The sequence below is a fragment of the Triturus cristatus genome, chromosome 8, assembly GCF_964204655.1.
Source record: "Triturus cristatus chromosome 8, aTriCri1.1, whole genome shotgun sequence".
Taxonomy (NCBI): Eukaryota; Metazoa; Chordata; class Amphibia; order Caudata; family Salamandridae; genus Triturus; species Triturus cristatus.
This window is the reverse complement of record NC_140591.1, coordinates 811,658,559-811,683,767: the sequence shown is the minus strand read 5'-3', so window position 1 is coordinate 811,683,767 and position 25,209 is coordinate 811,658,559. Positions and strand designations below refer to the sequence as shown.

The 25,209-nt window shown below is 47.4% G+C and overlaps 1 protein-coding gene across 1 annotated transcript in view; it reads left to right on the top strand.

The window, feature by feature from the left end:
- The window catches only part of TMTC4 (transmembrane O-mannosyltransferase targeting cadherins 4), a 724,433-nt gene that overhangs the window by 679,760 nt on the left and 19,464 nt on the right, over nucleotides 1–25,209 (top strand). Inside the window, exon 17 of the mRNA XM_085622264.1 lies at nucleotides 119–188. Within this exon, the coding sequence (XP_085478390.1) occupies nucleotides 119–188 (70 nt within the window). The remainder of the gene's footprint in view (nucleotides 1–118; nucleotides 189–25,209) is intronic.

Here is a 25,209-nt window from a genome sequence, read left to right as displayed (position 1 = left end):
TGTTCATCTTGTTATTAAAGAAGGGCTAGGTCGTGGCTGGCTAAAATTCAATTGAATTTGAATACATTAGATCATTGTTGTGCATTCTCGCCTTCTGACTTTTTTTATTTTCATTTAGGAATCTGAAGCTTTGTTCCTGAAAGCTATCAAAGTTAAGCCTAATACATCAAGCTATCATGGAAATTTAGGTAAGAATTGTAGAGTACAGTTATAAATACTGCATTGTTTTTAATCTCTCCCAAACTTCCCTTGAGCAGTATGGATACATGTTGAGATCCAGAAGAGGTTGAAGACAATGTTTCAATGTGTTTCGATTTTAGGGGGTGAAACCGCAGTATTGTTGGGAAGTATTGCTTGCTTAGGATTGTCACTATAATCCCTTTAAATGAGGATGGGTTAAAATGTTTGGGTCTATATGTTTAATTGTGGTGTCCTGACACTTTACAGATCATCTTGAGCACTCTACTTTACCGGGTTCTCTAGGCTCCGTTTAGTAGTGAGAGAGCCAGTCTATATTTGATGTACCATTGTCAATGAGGAGCCAGCAGACAAGAAGGCACCTGTTGGCCTGTGCAGTGAGAGCTGGGATAGACATACTGCTACTGGAAGATCGAGGGAGTGGCTCAGGGCTGTGTCATGAAACAGAATCAGGGCTATCGTGCTGAGCAGCTGATCTCCAAACTTTCTCATGTCGATGCATGGGTAGCTTATGCAACCCAGAGTTTTATTTGCATTTTTGGACTCGTAGTCTTGATTTTATAATGCCATCAAAAGAACTATAAATCCCAGACTTCAAAGGAAAAAACCTGAACTGGATTAGCTACTCACGCACGAAACTGGGAACCTTAAGAGCTCTACAACTGCCTTCAAGCTGGTTCTGCACAAAGTCATCCTATATTGCCCGCTTGCAATTTCAATTTAGGAGTAGCAGATTTGAAATACATTTTATTCAGTTAGCATAATGTTTTCCCTAAGGTATGTACTCTGAATGCAAACACTACAGTGGTTAAAAAATATGGTAGAATGTGTATTTACTAATGTCCAGTGTAAATACAAAAGTCTACAACATTATCCAGGATTCAGAAGAGGTGTATGATTTGATGGCAGTCAAAGCGTATCATAGGGAGTAAAAGCACATGCAGGAGTGGCTCCTCCGTGAAAGCAGAGGAGCGTCGCCCTCCCCCCCCTAAAAAAATGCCCCAGAGCGGCTAAAAAATAAAATGGTAATAACGTTTATTTATTACCATTTTATTTTGAAGCAACCCATCCTGAACCGAGTGTCAGGCCAGTGGTGCTGAGTGGCAGCAGGGAGCTTATGTTTATAGTGCACATGTCTCTTTGGCCGTCCGTCTTGCGACAGCCAGCCAGACTAGCACATTTTAAACTTCTCTAACCTAGCTGTCTTAGACAGCTAGGTTAGAGAAAGCGTAGGCCTCCAGTGCTCTTAGGAGTGCTGCGAGAGGCCACTCCCTTCAATCCTGATGTATCAGGATTGGAGAGTTCACTTTACTGGTTCGGAGCTTCCAGGAGTGAAAACACCAGAACGAGGAGTACATTGCGTGGCAAGTCTGCAAGGTAAGTGCCTTTTTTAAATTATCTTAATGCCACCCATATGTTGCCCGCCCCACCACCCTAAATATATACCAGTTCGACTGACCACAGGACCAATAAATAAAAGTGATTGAATTTAAATTGTTTGTGTTGAGTATATTGAACGTACAAGTAGCCCATTGCAAAATAGCATAATTACAGGGGCATAGCTGTCAACAGAGCAGCAGCTGCCTGCAGTGGCAGTGTCCTAGGATTGACCTTCACACTGCCCCTCAGTTCTAGCTGACCATAACCTCCCAACTCATGGTAAGAGTCCAATTTATTTTGGTTCGAAAAGGCCCATGGCAGATATATTTGTCATTCCTTCGTTGATATGGACGGGCACAGTGTAGTGCTAGAGGCACTCCTATGGTTTGAAACTATGTGATGACCTTTGACTACCATCATTTTAATTGTTTTTGGTGTTTTACTTTACCCTAGCCTGAATGTACTTCCTGCATATGCCTTTCTTCCTTTGAAGATTTCTTACGTATCTTGCAGTCTTAAAGTGGGAGCTTTCACGGAGTATAACAGCCTTGCCAGGAACAGAACGTGTGGGATGTGCATTTGAAAGCATAAGAAAGAGAGATGTGGAATGTACTTTTTGGTCCTGAACTGCAGTGTTATGAGCAGTGGTGCACAAATGTGCATTGTGTTGTACATTGAGAGATGAAGTATGTGATGCTATAGGCAGTGGTGCACACATGTGCATTGTCTTGTACATTGGGAGATGATTATGAAGTTCCTACTATTGCCTTTGACACGCCCTCATGTCATCTTGAATTCTGACTCTGTCTTGCTTGAGCTTTTTGCGCACACAGGCAGGCCCCCAGAATGCTCAAGTTGTTTGTGTTATTCATGTTCAAGGTTGCTTTGTTTTTGGAGATGAGATTGTTGAATGTACCTTCGGAGACTTTATTAAGCTTTATTAAGATAAAGGCTGGAACATGTGAGAATGCAGAGGGAATGTGGGAACTCCTTTTGCCTTTGGAATGCTTGCATGGAAAGTAGCCAATTCCACTAAGTTTCCTTGGCACAAAGGGAGGGCCTCTCAGACCCTTCTAGTGTGTTTTGAGACGATAAAGCTGGGGTTTGTTGACTTAGAGACCGGAATTGTTTTGGAGTCAGAATGGGGATGGACACATCTACTTCGGTACAGCAGAACCCCGGTTTGCTGAGTCTCTTAACCCTGGCTGTGAATCCCCCAGTCTGGAGTGGGCTAAGATGCAGTGTTTGCAACAGGTGAGGTGATTTGTTCCTGATTGTTGCCATTGTTATGTGTGGCTGTTTGCGTGCATCTTCAGTTTCCAGTGGCTATAACAGTAATTGTGATGCGTGACTGTCAGTGTGCACCTTCAGTTTCCAGTGGCTATAATCATCTGGGGTGTTTTCTTTGAGTATTGACTTTGTGATGTGTGAGTGAGTCTGGGTACACCTCCAAAGTAATCATCTGACGTACTTAGTGTATATATCTTTCTGATTTCTTGCAGGACGTCCAGTCTTATTTGCTGCTTGTGTTTATTATTATCTATGCATTTAACTGCTGCATTTGCCAAGTGTGTTATTATTGCTTGCATATACATATATATATCTATACACATTTGAATGTTGTTCATTTGAAATCTGGGAAAGCCTTTCTGTTAGAGAGCATTGCATAAATAAAACCCCAAGCCTTTTTCTGAAAAGAGAGTCTTTGATGTGTTTAATTTTATAAAGTGAAATCCCTCTCCAGGGGGTGTGGTGTTGTGGCTATTGCTTTGTTGTGCTTGAGCCACCGTGTGGGACAGTGGTAATTTACATTATCTAGAAGTGCAAAGCAAGACACACAGCTGGCCCTGAAAGGGTTTACAGTTATCTACACAAATCAATTAAAATCCAAACAAATAGTATTTTCTGCTGCAAATTAAATTTTATCTTCCAAAGTGGTGCGATATGAGACTGTCTGATCTTGCCGTTGATTCTTAGTATTGGCAGCCCAGCATCTGGCCTGTCTTCAATGTAATAATCCCATTGCTGTTAGCCCAGTGTAAATGTCTTTTGATTATTATATGATCTCATTATATGCTGACAATAGTTTTTATATAATAACGGTGCAGTGGTGTGAAAAAGTGGTTCTGACCATCTGAGCCGCCCGGATTTTTTGCTTTTTGATCACCTGATTTTTGAGCTTTTACTGTGGGGGAGCCTCATAAGCTGAGACTCACCTACGGTAAACCATAGTAAAAATGGACTGCATGTGTTCTCCACTGGTATCCACCTTGTGAGATAAGGCCACTGCGCTGAAGCTAGGGTAAGGGGCACTGGACTGGTTACATGTGGACAAGTGCACACGTGAGCACCCTTGTAAGGGCTGTGCGGGCCAGATTCCTGTCGTGCACAGCCCCAGAGCTAGGTACCAATAGAATAGTATAGCAGGGACTATGCATAGTTGGGTGGTGGCATGGAATTGGCCTTATATTGTGGAGTACACATGTAAGGGACAGTCAATGTGCTTTACTGGTTCACTGTAGGAGCACTCCATTATACTCCTATGCAAAAGGAGACATCACACGGTAGTTTCAGTTCCCTTGATCCTATAAACTCCAGACACGCACAAAAGTACACTGTACGTTGTGTGAAAAGAACCATTCTGCTATGTCCACTTGCATATCTGTACTTCTTATGGGTCATCTAGAAATGTCATATTCCTCTAACTCGGCTCAGAACCAGAGCCCAGGCCTGGTTTGACCCTGCCAGGCTGGATTCATTACCTTCCTCCCCAAGTCTTAGCATCAGAGGCCTAGCCCTTCACAGCAAGTATTCCCCAGGGCACAGGTCTTATATCAATCAGCAGCTGTCACCCGGTGCCAGGCACCAGACCTGCTCCAGGCCCGGGCCATGATGTAAGCAAGTGTGGGAAGTGGGGTTTTCAGAGAGCATATGGAATGGGAGCCTCAGACCACGTCATCTTGAATATCCTAGAGGCCTGTGCAGGAAGGAGGGATCAGGGGCAGAGAGGTGATATGGCACTGCAGGATATGGCAGAGGTGCATTCCTGCCAGCACCCTCCGCTCTTCCTTAAAAGGTTTTGCACAGGAAGAGGAGCTCTCTTTGGGATGTGCTATTGATTAATAAGAGGTGCTGGAGGCTGGTGCCATGGGCAGTTGGAAGGAGGAACCCCCTGACTGTACCCAGAACTCTGGACTGTACCTCTGAGGGAGTCCAGGACCAGTGAGGGAAGTCCTGGATTTCTGCACAAAGAGAGACCAACTAAAAGGCTGGCTCAGGGAGCCAGTGAAACCTGCTCCCTTCTGAGTACATCTCTGGGAGGCCAGGAGGTAGAAGGAGACTGATCCTAGTGGCTAGGACTGGCCACCAGGAGTGAAAAGAGGCCAATATTGTCAAAATCAGCCCAATGGGGGCTGAGATAGTCTCCCCAGAAGGTAGGCGACCTTGGACCTCTACTGGACTGACAGTAAAGCACGTGGGGCTCCGCCACCTGTCTCTGATGTGCCTCCGGGATGAGCAAGGTCCTGGGGGCTACCCCAGAGGAATACCGAGCCGGGGAGCACTGTTGAGCTCCCCTTGAAGTTGCCCCTGGGAGGACAAAGTCAGGGAGCACTGTCGCACTCCCCATGAAGTTTCTTGGGGGCCCAGGATCCCATCTTTGAACCCCAGAGGGGAACAGAGAAGTTGGGGAGTTCTGTTGCACTCCCCGTGACGATGCCTGGGGGCTCCAGGATCCCAACCCTTGGCCCCAGAAAGACAGAGAAGTCGTGGAGCGCTGTCGTGGTTACCGTGAAGATTCGGGGGGGGGGGGGTCCAGGATGCCTACCCTGGGCCCGAGAGAGGTGGCGGACATTGGCGAGCCAGAGGAGGAGGGGCGGACTCCTGTGGCAGCACGCAAGTGTGCTGGCCTCCCGGGGAGCCGGTAAGAGCAGCCGGTGAGTGGACTCCCCGAGCTGCTATCCAATGACTTACCTGCAAAACGAGGTGCCTGGGTGGGACCGGGCTCCCTTCCCCAGCCAGGCCGTGAAGCAGCTGTAAGCCGCCACTGCCCGTCTGACTGCATGAGCGGGCAGGCCAGAGGAGGAGGGCCTGGCTTATTCTGCAGCATGTGAGTGTCCTGGTACCTGCATGCAAGTTGTCCAGTTGGGACCGAGACCCCTTCTCCCGCCTGCAAGAGTGGAACGTGGCACGAAACCACCAGCCGGGCCGGCGCAGCTCTCCCTGGAGCACCGGGGGAGCCGCTGTTCAAATATGCACGCTCCAGGTGGAGCTCCCCATAATGCCCTTTGGGCCATGCCCCTTCTCAGCAGAGAACCTGCTCGTGGATGGTGTGTTGTGGCCCCTCGAGGAAGAGGTCACCACCAAAGTGAAGTAACGGAGCGGGTGGAGCTGCCAGAGCAGCGCAGGCTCCCGCCAATCAGAATGAGAAAGTCCCCACCATAGGTCACTGGGGACCCAGTAGAGATAACCTCTCAAGGGTTTCGTGGAATTGTTAAGTTTCTCTGAAGCTGGAACGTTGGTTTTGCCGCATGGAGGATCTTTGTTTTTGAGGGACAATGATTATGGTTGTTGCTGGTGGGGTAGAGTTACTCCCTGGAGAGCTTTGTGTGGAGAGACACTTTCTAGGAATGGAAGGTGGTAAATGCGCAGAGGTGCATTTGCATAAATGTAATCCTTTGGAACTAGATTTCACATGCAATATGTGATGTTAAACGTGAATATGGAGTATATATTGCTAGCATCCTTGACAGGGTGCTTGATTATAATTGCGTAGTCATGTAATTATTAATGTGAAGCCTTTTAGGGGCTGAGCTCGACTTGCATTAATCATTCAAGTAGTATTGAAGAAAAGCACAGACTAGACAATCATTTATTGAGTGTTATTTCTGCGTTTCTGTTAATGGTGATTACTAGCCCACACCACCTTCCTTTGAGTGAGTCTTGGACTGCTCTGCAACACTACCCTCTGAGAGTCTAGCACAACAGTCGGGTGGTTGGTTCCCAGTGAAGGACAAATGTAGGCCACACAACTAATGCCTCGTTTTCCAGCTTTAATGGATTTAATCATTTTCAGGGGACACAGGATGACTAACTCAGATATCGTGCAGGGGCTCACGTTCTATAACAAAGGTCACAAGTTAATTCTTATACATTTTTATAACGCAATGCCGTCGGTTCAGGGAACTGTAAGCTTGCAAGAACTAGACAGTATGCTCACTATCACACAAGAGAGAGAGGGGATGGCTCCCCATCTGGTTTTAGCTGGCGACTTCAATTGCCACCTATGCCCAAATTTGAGAGTTAAGTGTGGGAATTGGTCTACATGCACATTGGAAGAGGGCCCGCATATGGAACACACTAAGGAGGGAAAGGCACTTAGTAAACTATTAAATGCGCGTGCCCTCATACACACCATAGATCTGGTTGATGTTGGCAAGGATAAAACGATCCACCCCACATTTAAAGGCAGAGGATGGACGGGAGGAGCCTAGCGCGCAACCAAGATGGCCGCGTAGGTGCGAGGCTCCCGAGGACCACCACGACCTCCTGAATTAATCCTGCCTAGATCCTGTCCTTGTTGAGGGGACTGCATCGGTGAACCCGAGCTGAGGCGCCATCCGTTTTTCGTTTTCGAATCGGACCCCGGACACCGGTGGGAGCACCGATTGAAGGTTGCGGCCTTCTCCGCGCTGGCCCCCCGGATTGGAGTAGTGGGGCGATCCGGGGACAAAGCGAACAACAGCGGCGGGCAGGGCTGGGCGACTCGCGTACCCCGTGCTTTCACTTTCGCTTTTGCGCTCTCCTTGCCCTCAAGCGAGGTAGGGTTGCGGAGCGGGGTGCGGTGGTGTGGCCTTGTCCAGGTGCCCGGCTGACCCGCCGGCCGTGAGTCGTCCTGCGGCCCAGTGGTCGCCCTCCCCCCCCCGGAACCCGTGAACTGGTTTATCGGCCCTTTCGAGGAGATTGGCACGACGGTGGGAGAGCAGGCATGTCCACCAAACAAGATGGCGACCGGGCGAAGGTGAAGACGACCCGCCGCGGCCCGACGCCTCAATCCAACAGTATGGACCGCTACACCCTCCAGAAGGGATCTCCGGAGACATCGCGCACATCCCCGGCGGGCCCGACGGAGGCATCTGCTCAACCGGTGGATCTGACCCTCCGGGACGTCATGGGCGCCATCGCAGAGATGAAGGCCTCGGTGGACCAGCGCTTCGACACCCTAGCGCAAAAGATAGACTCGGTCCTGGTGGATGTTAGCCTTGTGAGGGCTGACTTGTCCAAAACCAACGACCGGGTCGATTCCCTGGCCCACACCACAACGAGCCTCACGACGGACGTGGTGGCCCTCCAAAAGGAGGTGCGCCGGCTTGGCCAGGCGAGCGCCCTGATGGACCGGCGACTGGAGGATTCCGAGGGTCGGGCCCGGAGGAATAACGTTCGCATTGTGGGGGTGCCGGAGGGACGAGAGGCGGAGGCGGCAGATCTTTTTGTGGAAGAATTGATCCTTACCCATCTCCAGCCCCGGGGGCTGAGTAAGCTTTTTGCGGTGGAACGTGCTCACCGGGTCCCTGGGGGCAGACCTAAGGCTGGTGCCCCGCCGCGGCCTCTTATTGCCCGGATTTTTAATTTTCGGGACAGAGACGCTATCCTGCAGACCTCCAGGCAACAGGGACCGGTCAAGCTTGATAACATGGATGTGCATTTCTACCCAGACTTTACTCCGGCGGTCCAAAAACAGAGATTGAGTTTTCTCGGAGTTAAACGTCGCCTACGGGACCTGAACCTTAAGTACTCAATGCTTTTTCCAGCTAAGCTAAGGGTGGAGGTGGATGGGCGCACGCACTTTTTTGACCGACCCGAGGCCGCTGGGGACTGGTTAGACACTCTGCCTGGAGATCGGGGCCGAGGGGGTGGGGGGGGTGCGGTTGGCGGGGAGGGCCCGCCGGATCAGAACTGAGGGGTTACGAATAGGCCTGGCTCTGGACAACATTCCTTTACCATTTACGGATCGTTTATGTTCCCCTCCTATGGAGGTCGTGTGGGGTCTGCTGGGGGCTTCCCTCCTCCTCTGGGGGACTAGTTAGTTTTTCATCTATGGGGCGACAGGCACACTGCACTTTGGGGGGGCTGTCTGGGCTCATGCAGGGGTGCAGGGAGGGGGGAGTTCTGTTGGGATGGGTGGGTGGGGGGGATGTGTTGTTTGTTTGCACCGCAAGGCAAGCCCTTTACTGTATTGTTGCTCTCGAGATGCTCTGTGGGGGACGACTGATTGCTTCTACGTATGATGGGGGGTAGGGATTTGACTGTGTTGTCTTGGAATGTTAACGGCCTGGGGGACAGGATTAAGCGTGGTGTGGTCCTGCAGTACCTGAAACGTATTTCACCAGATGTTATCTTCCTGCAGGAGACACACCTTATAGGTAACTCCTTTCATGCCATGAATCGGCGAGGCTATCGATTGGTGGCCCACTCGGGCTTCACCTCGGGCTCGCGGGGGGTGGGTATCATGATTAAGAACTCGCTCCCGTTGGAGATTGATGAGGTGCGCCATGATGAGAGGGGCCGCTACACTGCTCTGGTGGGTAGAATGGAGGGTAGAGTGTTTGTTTTTATATCAGTGTACGTCCCGCCTGGGTTACAATCTACTACATTTGCGGACTTGGGGCGCCTCCTCCTGGACCTCCCGGGTGGCCTGCTGGTGGTTGGGGGGGACTTTAATGCGGTAGTTTCTGGGTCCATGGATCGCCATCCCCCTAGGGACCTCCCCCGGGCACAGGCTTGGCTGTCCGGCCTTTTAGATACACTGGGCCTGGTGGATTGCTGGCGACTAAAGCATCCCGCACAGCGGCAATACACCTTCCACTCGGGTGCCCATGGTAGCCTCTCGCGGCTTGATTACATCCTTGTCCCGGCGGCCTATGCTGGGAGGGTGGGAGAGGTGTGCCATCTGGCGCGGGGCATTTCAGATCACTCCCCATTGCTGTTCCATTTCGATGTCTTCCCTAGGGGGGAGGGCAGGGTGGCTCCAATCAATGCTTGGTACTTGCGTGACCCCACTATTCGTGCCGACTTGATCAAATCCTTACAGCGATACTTTGATGAGAATGTGGGGTCTGTCCCTTCGGCCATCTCCCTGTGGGAGGCTTTTAATGTAGTTCTCAGAGGGGAGGCCCTCTCCTTTATCTCCCATGCCCGGAGGCGCGAGCGGGAGGAGGTAACCCGGGTGGAGGCCGAAATTGTGGAGCTGGAGGGGGACCTGGGGAGCGGGGTCACAGATGCCAAGTTGCATGTTCTGCACCTCAAGCAGGCGGCCTATAGGGCCCTCGTCACGGAGGCGGCCAGGGGCCTCAGTAGAGAGCAACAGGGGCGACTGTATGATGTGGGTGATAAGGCTGGTAAATTGATTGCGTGGTTGGACAAGAGGGAGAGAGCGAGTCGTGTGGTTCCTTTGATTGAGGGGATGGATGGTGTGCCTGTCACCGAGCCGGAAGCCATTGTCTCCTGCTTCGCGGATTACTTCCGCGAGGTGTACTCCCCGGTCTCTCCCTGCTCGGAGGAAGATTCCCATGCCCTGCTTCGGGATATCGCGCTGCCCCCCTTACGGTGGAGGACAGGGACTTGCTGGACGCTCCTCCCACCTCGGACGAAATTGCCCTGGCTATCCGCTCGGTCGCATCCGGCAAGGCCATGGGCCCCAATGGTATCCCCATCGAGCTTTACAAGCTACGACCGGATGTACTGGCGCCCCACCTGCGCGCGATGTTCCTGGCGGCCCACTCGCAGGGTTCCCTCCCGCCGGACCAGCGTCTGGCCACAATCGTGGTGATCCACAAGGAGGGGAGACCCCGTGAGCGGGTTACATCCTATAGGCCTATCTCGCTCTTGAACGCGGAGCCCAAAATCCTCGCCAAGGTATTGGCCAACCGGCTGGTTGGTGTGGTGGGCGATTTGGTCCACCAAGACCAATCTGGCTTTATACCCCATCGCAACACGGCTCTTAATCTGCGACGCTTGCACGGGGTGCTCGCGCGTGTCCCGTTTGTGCGGGAGCCGGCCATCTTGGCGTCCTTAGACGCCACCATGGCGTTTGACACGCTTGAATGGCCATACATCTGGGCGATGCTGGCGAAATTTGGATTTGGACCGGGATTCATTAGCTGGGTCAAATTGTTGTATTCGGGCCCATTGGCGCAGGTGGTGGTGAATGGGCGAGTCTCGGCCCCCTTCGCGCTGGGGCGGGGCACGCGTCAGGGTTGCCCCTTGTCGCCGCTCCTGTTTGCATTGGCCTTGGAGCCCTTGGCGGAGTGGCTGCGGTGGCACCCCTCTATCCGTGGCCTCCGCTGGACCCCCGAGCATGAGGACCGCGTGTCCCTCTACGCCGATGATATCCTTTTGTATCTCGCCTCCCCGCGTAACTCGCTGATTGTCCTGGTTGATGTTTTGCGCTCCTTCGGTCGTAACTCAGGCCTTGTCATCAACTGGGAGAAATCCTGCGTGTATGTGCTTTCCGGGGGGGCTCCGGCCCTACCACGGGACTGCCCGATCCAGATTGCTTCCCAGGGGTTCCGGTACCTGGGTATATATATTACTCTAGACCCGGAGGCCCGCTACGAGCGGAACTTGCTACCCCCCCTCCAGCGCTTGCGGGAGGACGTTGCGCGTTGGCGGCGTCTTCCGCTTTCGCCGCTGGGCCGAGCGGCCTTGTTTAAGATGATGTCCTTGCCGCGCTTTCTGTATGCGCTTCAGAACACTATGGACCTGGTTCCGGCGCGCTACTTTCGTGAGGTGGAGAGCCTGCAGCGGCGCCTGTTCTGGGACGGGAGGCCGCGTATTGCTCTGGCTAAATTGACGCTCCCGTGGTACGATGGGGGAGTCGCCCTCCCGGACATTAAACGGTATTACTGGGCCTCCCAGCTAGCTGCGATTAATCACGGCCTTTACGGGCCCGCCCTGAACCCGGCATTTGAAATGGACAAGATGCTCCTGCCCGGTGGCGACTACAATCGAGCGCTCTACTCTGGCGCGCCCGACTCCCGTCTGACGGGACCGACGCGTGTCATGGTGCGTGTCTGGCACGCGGCTAATGCAGCTATGGGGTGGAAGGACCGTTTGACCCGGGCGACGCCGCTATATGCGTCTGAGAGGTTGGGCTCCCTGTGGACATCGAAGGGCTTCGAGAAGTGGGACACGATCGGAATCAGTACAGTGGGAGACCTCTGGACGAGGGGTGGATTCAAAACTTTTGAGACGCTGCAGACGGAATTTCAGCTGCAAGGCAGTGAGTACTTTCGGTACTTACAAGTCCGCCACGCGCTGGGCTCCGTCTTCACTGATGTCGCATCCATTCCGGAGTCTTCCCCCCTGGAGGACAGAGTGCTGGATGGCCATGTCCCAGACAGCACGATCTCCCTTATATATAAAAAACTGATCAACGATAGATCGTGCCTGCTGACCAGTCTCCGCGAGGCCTGGGTGGCCGACGGGCTGGAACTGGACGACGAGGACTGGATTTCCGCGGTGGCCTCTCCGAAGGAGGTGGCCATCCCGGCTCGCCTTCGTTTCGTCCAGCTTAAGATCCTCCACCGGGTTTACGTGACGGGGCCAAGGCTTCTACGTATGGGCTTTGTTGGTGACGGATTGTGTAAGCGTGGCTGTGGTGCCTTGGCAACTTTCATGCATATTCTGTGGGAATGCCCACAGGTGGAGCGATTCTGGCGTGGTGTGCATGAGGTCCTGCGTGTGGTGACGCGTGTTGCGCTGTTGCCTGAAGCGAGGAGATGCTTGCTGAATGTGTGGGAACCAAATGACTATTCGGTCCCGCAGACCCGGTGGGTGACTCTGGGATATATGATAGCTAAGCGTGACATTGCTCAATTGTGGGGATCCCAGAGGCCCCCAGCGGTGTTGGCCTGGAAAGAACATATGGATTGGTGTATGTTTCGTGAAAAGGTAGTGTATGTGGCGAGGGGTAAGCCTGGGGCGTGGGTGAAAATCTGGGGCCCCTGGAACGCCTATCGCGGGGGTATTTGTGAGCCGCCACTGCTGCCGGCCGCCTCACCAGCTCCGTCCCCCTAGCCGACCCCCTCCCTCAGCCACGGGCATGTGGTTCCCCAGTCCCTGATCTATTCCCATTCCCCTCTTCAGAGTTTAGCTGCTGGCTGGGATCCCCCACTTAAGGAGCACGTGCCGTCACTTTGGATGGCGGGTTGCCTTGCGGGTGTGGTTTTTTGTGTTGTTTTGTTTTGAAGAAAGGAAACCGTATTGTGGGCTTGGAGTTATGTGGCCTGCGCTATTGATGTCTCCTGATTTACCGATCTGCACCGCCAAAAGACTCTTACTGTATGTATGTCATATGCTTCTGCCACTCTAGCGGCCGGCCGGATGGTTGTAGGCCCATACTTGTAACCTTTTTAAAATGTAATAAACGGTTTCAAAAAAAAAAAAAAAAAAAAAAGGCAGAGGATGGGCTTCATTCATTGATTTTATCTTTGTCTCCACGGCACTAATAAACTGGGTGTCAGATTTTAGAATCTGCTTGAGTATTTTTAGCAACCATAACCCCCTTGTCCTGTCTCTTGCGGAGTTAAATCTCTGTAAGAAGTCATCTAATGGGGGGGTGGCGGCAGTAAGTGCCACAGATCAAGGTAGGAGGTTGAGATGGTCACAGGCTAACGGGGAAGTCTTTTATAGAGCACTATTGAAAGACGGTGAACAAGCCATCTCAAGTTGCTTAGACCCGGATGTGGAGGGGGTTGAACTAGTTAGGGCCTTCGAGGGTGTTGCCCAATTAATCGACGGTCTGCGCAGATCTACATCACACAGAGCTAGATCGGAAGAACCAAGGTGGTTTGATCAACAATTCTCCCGTGCCTCAAGAGAGCTGAAAGCTGCTCTTAAATCTTCCCCAAGAGACAAGGGTAGGGTGACCCTTTGTAGGGCAAACTATAAGTTAACCGTTAAAGGCCGTAAAATAAAATTACAACACCAAGCCTGGGAGGATCTGAGGGAGGCGATGGAGTTAAAAAACTCAACTGCCTTTTGGAAAGTCATAAACAATCCCTGTTTCCAAGAGGCAAATAAACCTAGGATAGCTAACAACATTCTGCCAGGGCAATGGCGAGAGCATTTTTTTTGGCTTTACAACCACTGCATAGATAAGACTAAAGCGGAAGGTAACAAGGGGGAACGGACCATCACCGAGATAAGATTTTCCTTGGGTGAGATCAAGGCAGGGATTGAAGGTCTGACTCGAAATAAGGCCCCAGGTCCCGATGGGATTCCACCTGATCGCTTTCTGAGTAAGGTAGATTTATGGGCGCCCATCCTGACAAGAGTCATTAATGCAGCAGTTGATACTGTAATGCCACCATCTTGGTCCACAGCTACGATAGATCCCATTTAAAAAAAAGGAAATAAAGACAGCCCACTCTGTTACAGGCCAATCTCCCTAATAGATGTGTCAGCAAAGGTTTTAGGGAGGGCTATCCTCAGCCGTTTAATGGATTGGGCTGAGGCTCAGCACATTATAACTGACGCCCAATATGGCTTTAGGCCTGGGAAGTCAACAACTGACCAATGTCTTAATTTATATTTTCTTTCAGCCAAGTACACCATCGCCAGTAAAGGTACCGTGCACCTGGCATTTATGGACTTGACGGCGGCCTTTGACCGTGCCAACCGAGGGAAATTATGGGCAATCATGGGTGACCTTGGTGTGGATCCGGGACTTATTAATATTTAAAAATGTTTGCATTGGAACACCGCCGCCAAGGTCAGATATAACCAGGAGGGAAATACTACAGAACACTTTGTATGCTCTAGTGGGGTCAGATAAGGCTGCATTCTGGTCCCTTTTGTTTACGCTGTACATAAACAGACTTGATCAGGCACTCAGCACTTTAAAAGTTGACACACCCAGGATTGGCTCTAGTGGAATCCCCGTCCTGCTTTACGCGGACGATGCGGTCCTCCTAGCCCGCACATCTTAAGGGCTACAGATTCTGATAGATGGCTTCAATTCAATTCAAATAGACTTTATTCGGATTTCAACAAACCATCCATAAAAGCACAAAACAAAAGATGGCTTTGTTTTCCCAACCTGTCAAAATCATATGTTATGTAAGTGGGCAAAAAACCAACTAAAATGTACAATTATACTATTGGTGAACATCGACTGGGCAAAGTACATTCTTTCTCGTATCTGGGGATTTTATTTGATGGCCGTTTAAATTTTAAATATTTATTAGAGGAGAAATGTCGTATTTTAACTAGCTGCTCTGGGTCGATCATGAATTTCGCACAAAGGTTAGGTCATTGGTCACCTGAGCAAATTTTGAGATTATATACCTCAATGTGCTGTGCCAAAGTCTTGTATGGAAGCGAGGTATGGGGTTTTATTGATGCGAAGCAACTTCAAATAGAGGAAAACAAGTATTTTCGATGTTTGCTCAAAGTGCCACAGAGCACGCCATCCTATATCGTCTATGAATAACTTGGCGCTCACTATATCAGGGACAGGCTGGGAGTTAAACCCCTAATCTGCTAGGTCAAAATGTGGGAAAACACAGAAGCATCATTCAGTAGGCAGGTCATAGCAGACTTCCTGGCTCGTGATCAGGGGCTTAATAGCCCATGGCTAAAGTACGTTAAGGACTCCCTTGAAGGAATAGGATGTGCAGACCTCTTCACTAACCCCTCTAAAATATCCATGCAGGATAAGATCCTGGTTAAGGACAGGTTCTTTAAGCACGTCACAACACTCGGGGAAGACAGGGAGTTGACTAAGCCGTCAGTAAGAGAACATCTTTTAACTAAAACATCCATGGGCATTGAATCTTATCTGTCTTATTTTCATAATGCCCATGATACATTTTTAATGACATGGTTCAGGTTAAATCTTTTGCACCACGTACTAGCTGACCCGGCAGGATATACACCATCCACAGAGATGAAGGGACCATGTGGCTGCGACCAACAGTCTCCACAGGATACCCTTCACTTTGTTTTATTATGTTCCTTTTATTCAAAGCCAAGGAGCCTTTTTTAAAGAGAATTTTAAAGAAAGCCAGATTTAAACATGCAAGAATGGCCTTGTTATTTTTAAAATAGTCCTCAGACGCTTTGACTCTGTTTTCTACTGTACATTTTTTAAGGGTAGCGGTCAGGCTTAGAGCAACAAGGGGAAATTAGGAGAATATAGACTGACTGGGAAGTCACCCTGTGTTCACGGACATATAAAGGAATTGGCTGAAGGGCGGGGCACCCATTCTCTGATGTATCAAACGTGTATTATGGAGAATTTTAGACTGTTAAACTGGTTTTTAATTCTGATGTATTTTATCTGTACTTTTATGGTATTTTTTTTATACCGAATAAAGTTATGTGAATGAATGAATGGCTAACACAGTATATTTTGGTAATACCCTATCTGATCACAACCTAATATTGCTGTCTTTGCACTGAAGTAAGAAACGTACTTTCATTCTATCATGGTGCCGACAAGCATCTGAGTTCCAGGATTTAATACTTCAGGGGACAATGAGTGACATCATAAGTGATTTATTTTGGGAAAACAAGGGTCTTACCATACCCATGGGCACTGAGTGGGATGCATTTAAGATGGAGGTGAGGTGGACCTGCATTAGGACAGTATGCAATGCCAGGGGAGTAGTACTGAAAACCCAGACTCTCTTTCGCAAAACTACCCAAGTGAATGGCCAAGTTTAGGCGGCTCTGGTGGAGCTCTTACAATGCCTGGACTACTGCTCATACATGGCTAAACAACACATGCAGGTTTTTATAAATAGATGAATGTCTCTAAAATTTATATACTAAATGAATGTTTACTCACCGTGTACTAGACTAAGAATTTGAAAGGCATGACAGGTCATGATCATAGTTTATGTGTATGATTATCCTGCATAAAGTAACACATGGAGAGCGACGAAGTAGCGAAATTACTCCTGTAGCTGATTCTTGTGGCACCTCAAGCATGGAATTGGTGTTGACGGAACACTGATTTGCTTGTAATCAGAAATTAATATCTTACTCTGTATGCAGATCAGTTCATGGGTACTACTCATTAATGATAATCGTAAATTCTCAGCCCATTTCAGTTCCACCAGTAATCAGAGAGCTTATCCTTGAAGCTTAGTGTATACATTTCCTTTGAGCTGGCGCAGATCCTGCGTCAAAGGTATTTTTCTTATATTTTAATCGTCTTTTCGTTGTAGCTGTTTTTCAATGTATGCATAAGATTTTCTAATTTTAGATTATTCATTTTATATCCAGAACCTTTTTAGAATTGTAGAATAACTTTTTGTTAATATTGCACTGTCTTTTCCTGGAATTTGACTGAATACTACTAAATCAGTTTTTGCTTATAATTGTAACTTGTACTGCAAGCCATTTAAATGTACTTCTTACAATTTTGTATCATTTCTTATCATTGTTGCTAAGTATATCGCATATAGGCTGTCCCTCATTATATTGAAAATTATTTGACAGTCGCGTTGTGTTTTTTCTAATGAAGCTGAGGGTTTTTCATGTACTGTTTGTATCCTTTTATTAAATTATTTGGGGCAGGCTATTTGATGGAAAACAGCCCTTAGGAACTACCATCTAACCTTGTTAAATGGCTTTTCTTATTTTTTTAAATACATTTTAATGTATTTTTAGATCATATACATTAAATTCAACTGCAAACACATAAACTACGCTGCAATACTGTTTACCCGCCACCCCCCAACAGTGAATAGTAAGATCAGATGGCCATGCAGGAACTAACCCCTTGGGATTTGGGTATCCGAATAGACTATCCTGTCCCCTGTCCCCCCAGATCTTGCCGCTGGACTTATAGACAAATTTCTCCTCTATAGCAGTATAGTCCATTCCTTGAGTCCATTCAACAGTAGGTGAATCAGATGAGAGCAGTCAAATTGCTTTTCAGCGTTTACCGTTATTGCAGAAACTTTTTTTGCTGTTGCACTGTCCTGCTGTAGTTGGGTCTATCACACAGTTATATAAGCACAGGGATAGTATAAATCTGTGTTATTCCTTATCTATTAACTCTTGTAAGGTTGGTATGTGAGTAAATATTTTTAATCCAAATTTAAGAAGGATAAGGGCTAGTAGGAATTTCATTTTCTTGTGTCTTTTCTGGGTATTATAAAACAGTTATGCTTTTGTGATTCTAAGAGTGAGGTATTTCTGATTTGTCTTTTTAAAAAAAAAAAATAATAATAAATTGGGGGGCTTTTGCGATAAAACCCAATAACTGGTACAGCATTTACCAACAATGCACATTTCTTGGTACCTGATCTACACTGTATTAGTGCATTCTAACACAGCTTCAGGGCCTTGTGCCAACAGTCTATAGGGATAGCCATAATTGGGGGCACCCCTGTAGGAGCTCTGACACCTTTATAACCATGGGCATAATCCAGGACGATTGCCACGTCTATGTGGATAACTGGGTTTTTCCTTTCCCAAAATATCCAAATATTGATTGGAAGCATTTGGGCTGTCCAGTTATGGAGTTGACTATCTATTACCCCCCGGCCCGAGTCAAGCGGCGCTTGAAAGCATTTTTTGTGGGCTATCCTTGGAGAGGAAGTCTCCCCAGACATATTCATTGATCTCGGATTGGAGTTTGCCAAACCATTTAGACGGTATCTCATGTGGGTAGTTCTGGAGTGTTTAAAGCAGTTGGGGAAGCGCAGTCATTTTGAGTAGGACAATACGATCTGTGAGATTGAGTTGGAGTGATGGCCAGCATGCCACGTGACAGCTACATTTGCATTCAAGGGGAGCTATGTTGAGCTCCCAGCACATCTCAGGGTCATTCAACACCCACACCCTAAGTGAGTAAATGGGGCCTGCATACTCTGGCTATTGGGATGTGTTTATTGTATTCCAGGTTTGGGTGCCACCATGGGAATCAGTAGCAATTTGCACAAGTTCACCCAGTGGAGGCCTGCTGCAGCTCCATATACCTGTAACAAATGGATTAAACCAGGGGACTGAGGCTTCCGGTTTCTGCACAAACATTGGGATGCCATCTGTTTATAGAGAAATACAGTCTTTTGAGCCATCGCTCATCGCAGGCCCCATATTTGGGCTTTTGCCTGACCCATTTTGCCAATGGCTGTTCCACTAGAGCAAAGAGATAGAGAGACTAAGGGCAACCTTGTCTGGTACCCCTATGGATTAGGAATTTATGGGACAGTGCACCATTGACTCTCACTCTTGCCCACGGGTCACAAGAAAGTCATTGGGCACACTTTCAAAAGTAGGCACCAAATGTTCATGCGCTCTAGGACTGTGTAAAGGATGGGCCATTTACCTGAGTCGAAAGCCTTCTCGAAGTTCAGCTGGGCTATAAGTGTCTGCTCAGGTAGCTCATAGGCCTGTGCTAGTACAATGTGGAGCCTTCGGATGCTGTGTCTCGTTCCCCTAGCCGTCATAAAGCCATGCTGGGTTTTGTTGATGAGGGAAGATGTAACCTTCCCTAGCCTTAAAGCAGGTGCCTTTGCTACTATTTTGGCCTCAGCGTCAATCAAAGAGATCGACCTCTAGGAATTTTAGTCGGTCAGATGTTTATTTGGCTTGGGAGCCCCACCACCATGGTGTTACATAAGTCTGGGGGGAGAGTTCCAACCAAGAGAGCCTAAATAAACATCTCAGTAGAGGCAAACTGCTGGTATAATTCCAACGGGTAGCCGTTAGGGCCTGGTGCCTTTCCCATGTTCATTCTCTGTATGTCTGAGCGGAGTTCCTGTGCTGTCAGTGGCATACCTAAGTCAGTCTTGCTCTCACTCAAGAGCTGGGGGTCAACAGATCCCATATAGTGTGGTGCTGGGACTTTATTGACGAGGTGGGTGTGATTGGCATTAAGCTTCATAGTAAGCTGTGAAGGCCTCTGCTACTCCCTGTGCTTCATGGATCCTATCCCCATTGACCGCTTGTAGGCCTGGCTCTAGGCTTGAATCAGCCTCCTTGGCAGCTAGTCTATAGATGAGCTTCCCTGAGTAGTCCCCAAATTCGTATATGCAATGTTGCATCGCCGTCAGTACAGCTCATGTGATATCCGTTAGATTCTGTTTTAATGCAAGTCAGACACCTTCTAGTTGCCACAGCAATTCATCCTGCAGGGAGAAGATATGTTGGGCTTCTAGGTCTTGGAGCTGTTGCTATAGGGACTGACATTCTCTCTCCCTTTGCCGCCATCTACCCGAAATGTAAGAGAATATGTGTCCTTGTATTACTGCCTTTATAGCTTCCTATTTCTGTTTTCTCTATATTAAAAAGGAGCAAGTGATCTGGAATTGCAATTCGAGAAAGTGGAACTGGCAGTGCTTCTCTATGGAGCATTTGAAAGGTACCTTGTACATTGAATGTAGCACAGTGGCTGCTTATTGGATACATGGCATCATAACAACCCATCCCAGAGTAAAGAAGGCACCAACCTCTTCTGCTTAGAAAGTTGAGAACCTTAGGTTAGGAGCTGTTCCAGTGAAGCAGAGATTAGACAACAACAAGCTGGATGTTTCTCTGTAAGTGCCTTGGTGGACCAAAAACCAGGTGGCCATTAACTCAGGCCTGAATGGCATGGATGTGATAGTAGAAAAAAAGATGAGCAGAAGCTGAGGCGGGCCCCAATACGAGGAAATTGTTGGTTTCCCATGGACTTCCACCTAAGGAGGAACTGATGTTGGTTGATCCACAATGCTCTATGGTTTTATTGCCATTTGCTCCCAGATTCATCATGAGAGCACTGTCTCCAAAATGTTAGCGAGCCTTGAAGTGCGGTGGACTCTGAACCAGTGCAAGTGATGTCCTGTATTGCTTAGAGAAATTATTGTCGCCATTAGGCTTAAACACAGGAGAGAAAAGCAAGACTCTTGTACCCCTAACCCCACCACTAGGAAGACAAACACTGTGAAAATAGCAAATAGGCAAATATTGCTGAACTAGTCTTTTCTCATGGTGAGTCACTACTAATGTGATCAAGGAGCTGTGGTCCAATTCCATAACACCGATACGAAAGTGACTTCTAACGAGGGCAAGCTTACGGCCACAAGAGCAAATTTGACTGTGAATGAGAAGCAGATGTAGGAGGCTGTCTCAGCAGCTGGTAGAGGCCACACAAAGTGATGAGCCCTGTGTAAGGATCAGGAGTTTTCCCCATATGTTTAAGGCAGATTGGAGACCATAGCAAGGGCATTCATCCTGAGGATTCTATAATTACAGGCCATTGTGGAAGAAGAAGATTGAAGAAGATACCCAAGGAATTTCTGGACTGTGAGGTGCTGGATGTTTATCAGACAGAGACAATGTTGTCAAGGTGAGTAGCCTTTCTACATGAGGTTCATATGGGCAGTTGACAGGTTTGGATTGGCCTATTGGGAAATCAGCCAGTGCCCGACGGGCTGGACTGACATCCCCAGTGTGCTTGCCTTTTGTCAGGCTGTTTGTGGGCCTGTTTTGTGGTCTTCTAGGCCAGTTTTAATTTATCTCCCTAATAAAACAAACCTTGCCTGCAAAAAGCTCAAATCCATGCATTCTTTCATTCCTTGAAAAACACTTATAAGCATCTGTTTATATTTTCAAAACTGCCCCAATTTCAAACATAGGCCACCTTTTTAGCTTTCTAATTTCCTGATTGGGGGTGGCACTTTTATTTTGGTGCTTGGGTGTATTTTGTGAGCCAGTCCAACCTAGTGAGTTGATTATAGATGTAACACTTGTGCTTGAGTGAATGAATGATGTAAAGAGGTCTTGGTTTTGACAATAGCTAGTAGGTAGAAAAGAATGGTGTTCCAGAGATATAAAATAATGATCTTGTGCACCTAAGTCTGTGAGACAGAAGATCAGGACTGCAAGTGTTTTGTGGCAATTTATTTAAGGCTGCTACAAAGCACAGGTTAGGCAACCTCCCAAACTGAGGGTATCTTACAGAGGGATACTGCATGTATACTGGTCTGTTGTCAGCCCTTAGTATCTTGAAACCATATCAAAGAAAGATGAGAGAAGTTTTAAGGCATTGACAAAGTGTTCTCTGACTCAGGACCCTACCTTTCATGGGGCCCCCCTCTTTCGGCTTTCGTGGTGGTCCTAGACTGCATAGGCTTTTAAATAACCAGTTTGTTTACTTACTTTTTGTTTTTCTTAGCCAGCCCAGGCTGCCTACCCATGCCAGCTCGTACCTGAGAGATAGTGAGGGTTAAACAAAAATGACTATTATATTCTCATTCTCAGATATTTTTTATTGACTTTTAAAGAAAAACAGGAACATAGATGTACAAACAGAAAATTAGCATGAGTTGAAATATAGTTACAAATGTGATTGTAAGTGATAATAAATAAATAAATAAATGGAAAACAAAAAGGCAAAGGAATTGCAGAGAGGCAACGTATTCAAGTGGCATTTGGACTTGTGATCACGTTACTCGCGCACTGTTTCTATTTTTGGCATTATTATGTAGGTCGACCGTAAGGTCGCATGCTAAACATATAATTGAAGACATAAAAATTTGTATAGGATGTGTTGCAGGGATATCATGTTAGAGCGACCATTATTGTGATATAGCAAACTTAGGCACATATCCTATGTACAGAATTAATGTTAGAGCATCAATAAACAAGTAATTCTCACCAATCCTCACATCGCGTCTGCATTTTATCATGTTAGTGACATAGTGAGGCTAGAGTGATATTTGTCATGTGGAAAACAGTACCCATGTGGGGAGTGGGCAGGAGGGTTCACGAACGAGATAACAATCCATAGGGAGAATGTCTTATTTCCGGTGTTTGTGAGCAATAGGTACAATGAATGTAAGAGATGGATTCACATGGAGTCATTTGATTCAAGGAGGATCAAAGTTGAATGAAAAGGCATCGAGGGACTTCCATGGTAAATATTATTTGCTCCTCTGAGAAAGGACAACCACTCTTGCCATTTTCTGAAGGAGACTTCTTTGAAGGTCTTCCAATTATTGAGTATTATTTTGCAGGCTAGTGTGAGCATTAGGTCCAACAGGTAGTGGTCTGTCTCAGAAGAATGTTTTGGGTCTAAAAATCCCAGAAGGATGTAGGAGAATTCCCTGGGAGGGACAATGTTGAATGTTTTGTTTATGCACTTGTAAATATTATCCCAATATGTTTGTAGGATGGGGCAGTGGAAGAGCATATGAGCTAGATCACTGATATGAGCTTTGCAGTTCCAGCATGTAGGACTCTGACTGAGGTTAAGTTTGAAGATCCTTTCCGGGGTCCAATATGTTCTGTTAATTAATACATTCACAAAATTGAAACAACAAGCCGTTACAAGCACATCACGTATGATTGTGACGCACGTCCCAACAGCAAAGTACCCCACCAGAGTGCGAGCTTGAGAGCCTTGCAGCTCAAACCGTGTGCATCCCCACTGCTCCCGCCGTTTCCAAAGACCATTCTCCAAGACTAACTACAATTTAAGCACAAATGTGGAGTGCACCACCAACATAGAATAAGGATTTAGTCCATCCAATATTGAGATTACAAAAGTCGATCTTTATTCTTCCTGTTCATTAAAAACAACAGCCAAACAGCCGATGCGTTTCGTCCAACAGATGTGGACTTCATCAGGGCTTCAAGCGTGTATAAAGATCTTGGGCGTAGTAGGTCGCCGTGCAAGTGTAGAGAGTGGATTGTATATTGTATTTGACTAGTCAGGACAACTGTGCCCTCCTGGATCCAGGGACAGTTTGAATAGTATAACGGCTACTGTGCCGTGCCAAGCAGTGACGGAGGACGTACGTGTAATCATCCTAGTTTTCAGTTAGTAAAGTAAAATCTTTGACTAGGTTTATACCATTTTTTGGCCACTTTTCCCAGAATAACATTTCTCTATCTATCTTCGAGGAAGGGTTGTGCCATAGAGAAGCTAAGTTGGATTTGTTGAATTTTACCGCTGACATTTGGGCCAGTCGTAGTAGGGTTCTTCTTGTATTCTGAATGATAGATTTAGAATGGGGATGGTAGAGGTATCCATGGTTAGGAGAACAAGCAGAGGGATTCCCTTGATGAGAGACCTTTCTATGTCCACCCACACTGGGCTATAGCCCGGGTCAGTTACCAGCCAGTTGGTTCCTTGCTTGTAAAGGTATGCCATTTGATAGTTCCTAAAATTTGGAAGCCCCAAGCCCCCTTTTTCTTTGGATAGTTGGAGTTTTTTCATAGATATTCTGGGTCTCTTGCCTTGCGAAAGGAACAAGTTGAAGATCTTGTCTATCTTGGACAAGAACTCATTAGAGAGAGTCATAGGTAGCATACTGGCCATGTAGTTGACTAATGGGGTGATCATAATTTTGAATGTCTCTGCTCTTCCCGTCCTGGATAAAAAGTTTGGCAACCAACAGTCAAGTAGTGTGGAGATTTTTTTGAGGAGAGCAGTCTCATTGACCTGTAAGGTGGTGATTAAGTCACTGATGAAGTCCAAGCCTAGATATTTGATACTATTTGGTTGCCATGTAAGGCCCGAGTTGCCAATTATTTCATTGCTGCCGAGGTGGTTGAGCAATTTCACCCCAGTCTTGTCCTTATTGAGCTTGTATCCTGACACTGCGGAAAAGTCAGCAATTGAGGACATTAGGGCTGTTATCGCAGACTCTGCTTTTTCGGTGAGAACTAATACATCGTCGGCTGTTATTTTAACCGTATTGTTGTTAAAACATATACCCGTGATCTCTTTGTTGTTCCATAGGTGACAAAGGAACGGTTCTGTAGCTAGTAGGAACCAGGAAGGTGAGAGTGGGCACCCTTGTCTGGTTCCCTGCTCTAGTTTAAAAGAAGTGGAGAGGCTGCTACCTGCTCTGACTCTGGCGGACAGGTTAAAATACATTGCCATTACCATTCAAATACAATTATCTCCCAGGTTACATTTTTCGAGTGTCGCTTTGAGATAAGACCAATCTATTTTGTCGAAAGCCTTTTCGGCGTCTAAAGTGATAACCACTGTTGGGGAGTCTGATAGATTGGCTTTCTCCTATCTTAATCTTTTGTTGGGCCATAGCTATCGGTAGGGACTGTGACATGAGAGTTTTGATTTGGACATAGTGTGCATTTCTGTACATAGTGGAGTCCTAATCAGTCGGCTTCTCCCAATTTGGGTGACGAGTAGACCTCCTTTTTGTATGAATAATACCTTCATTGTGAGTAGTAGGTATAGCTTGAGTTGGTACATGAACATATGGGGTACATTCCCCAGTAAGGAGCCACTTGTGTGAACATTGGCATTGAAGCAATTCCTGCAGCCAGAATAAAAAACACAGTAGAAATGATAATAATGGTAATAATAACAGTCAAAAACAGAGAAAATCAAGACAAGTACATAAGGAAAAACAAGCTCAAAAACCCTCCCCCCCAAACCCTCCCTCCAACCCCCCAAAGTATTGAACTGGCATGGTGATAGGGGAAGAGAGCTCCCCTCCCATGGAGAGACCAAAAATAAGACATATTATGTAGTCTGAACGCATAAGACCAACCTATGTCTTAGGGATGTACAACAGTTTTAAGATAAAGATGAAAGTCTCTGGTAAAGATAAACTGTTTGCTCATTGGAACCTGAGAAAAAGTTGGAGAAAAGAAACT